We start from the raw sequence: 1845 nt of genomic DNA on the forward strand, positions 1-1845 counted from the left end.
CCCCCCCCCCCCGTTCCCCGTTCCCCGTTCCCCGTTCCCCCACGGCTGCCGGTGATCCCACCGAAATAGCGCGCACCAGAAAGAGAGCCCCCCGACGCAGTATAGTAGCAGTATAGCCCACCGCCCGCCCTCTCGAGATCTCGGACCCCCCCGCCTCCCGATGGATTTTCTTCCCGATAAGTACCTGCGCGAGCTGCGTCCCGATCGCCCAACATGGCCACTTTCCTCCACCCCCACCACGGCCCCGTCACACCTGGGCGCCAGTCCGCCGGGCTCCTCCTCCTCCTACCAGTCGGCGGACCATGCCAGGTCGCCTCTCCTGGCACGCTCGTCGATGAGCTCTTCTTCATCGACGGATGCCACTGAGTCGGGCTCGGACCCCCGGCCCCCGGGCTCCTACTCCCCCCTCCCTCCCCAACACCACCACGCGCCGCTGGCCGGCGGCCCGCCGGCCTCCGACACGGCATACCTGTCCTCCTCCTATGCCTCGGGCAGCTCGTCCGCCTGCTCGATCGGCGGGGGCCCGGGCGGCGGCTTCTCCGACCTGTCGTCGGATGGCGTGCCGACCGCCCCCAACAGCGGCCACGCCTCGCCCGCGGCGCACCTGTCCTCTCCCTATGACCGGGACCCGGGGCTGGCCGCTCTGGCTGGCGCCTCGCCGGCGCACTCGCCCCAGGTGACCGCCACCGACAGCGACGACCTGGACGATCTGGACCTCGGCTCGCATGATGTCCTGTCGCCGGAATCGCCGCTCCTGGCATCGGACACCGATGCCCTGAAGCAGCGCCCGGTGCACCTGCTCAACCAGCCGGACCCTCATCTGGAGGGCATGCTGACGGCCGGGGCCGCCCTCGGCAGCGGGGTGGCCGGCACACAGGCCGCCGCCGCCGCCTCCTCCTCCTCGCGCGGAGGCGGCGCCAAGAAGCGCAAGTCCGGCGGCGCCCCCGGGCCCGGCGGCGGCGGGGCCAAGGCCCCGCGCAAGGGCAAAAAACTCGGCCCCACCGGCAAGGACCCCAGCAAGGACCCGGGCAAGAGCCCCCCCGCCGATGACGAGGACGACGAGGATGTCGATGAGGATGCCGCCATCCTCACCATCCAGGAGGCCGTCTTCCTGGTGTTCTCCTTCTGGCGCGCGGTGGCCTTCTGGGCCTCCATCATCCTGACGGCCGGCATTGCCGGGCTCTACTTCTACTGGTTCCCCCGCGAGGCGGCCCTCTTCCGCTACCGGGCCGTGCCCTTTGACAGCCTGGAGGCGGACTTCGTGGTCATCACGGCCAAGTCCGACAAGAAGATCTTCCTCACTCGCCTTGAGGGTCTCAACCCCTCGGCTTTGGTTGACGGTGCGTGCTGTGGCCAGCTTTCCGGTTCCGCCCCCCCCCCCCCCAGGGGGTGGGTTAGGGCGAGGTCTCACGTGAACGCGCCTTGGCCCACACATCATGCTCACATAGCCACATGTGCCTGGGCGCCGCCCTTTGTTGCTGTACGCACGGACCCCCTGTGTGTGTGTGTGTGTGTGTCCCCCTCCGCGCCCCCCCCCCCCCCCCCCCCCGCGTAAGGGGGCTCCGAGAGAGCCCCCCGCCCCGCCGCGGCCGGGAGCGCACATGGCCGGGGCAGGCACGCCCCCGCGCACGCGCGCCCGTGAACACCCCCGCTCCCAGGGCGGCTCGTCTGCCCCCCAGGCCGTCCGAGTGTGTGCCCGAGTGTGTGCCCCACCGCGGCCTCTCCACCGTACAGGGGCAGGAAGGGAGAGGCCGCCCAACTCCAGCCTTTGATGAGGAAAAGCTCTCGCCCGAGGCACTTCTCTCTGGTGAGGGGAAGATCTTTGACATTGCTGTGCGTCCCCCC

The 1845-nt window shown here is 70.7% G+C and overlaps 1 protein-coding gene across 1 annotated transcript in view; it reads left to right on the forward strand.

Annotated features, from left to right (window-relative positions):
• Positions 1 to 160: 160 nt before the first annotated feature.
• Positions 161 to 1845, forward strand: part of H696_02684 (hypothetical protein) — a gene marked incomplete at its 5' end in the record, with an annotated part of 7413 nt that continues 5728 nt past the window's right edge. Inside the window, one exon of the mRNA XM_009496598.1 lies at positions 161 to 1340. Within this exon, the coding sequence (XP_009494873.1) occupies positions 161 to 1340 (1180 nt within the window). The remainder of the gene's footprint in view (positions 1341 to 1845) is intronic.

The sequence above is a fragment of the Fonticula alba genome (assembly GCF_000388065.1).
Source record: "Fonticula alba strain ATCC 38817 unplaced genomic scaffold supercont2.4, whole genome shotgun sequence".
In the NCBI taxonomy this organism is placed as follows: Eukaryota; order Rotosphaerida; family Fonticulaceae; genus Fonticula; species Fonticula alba.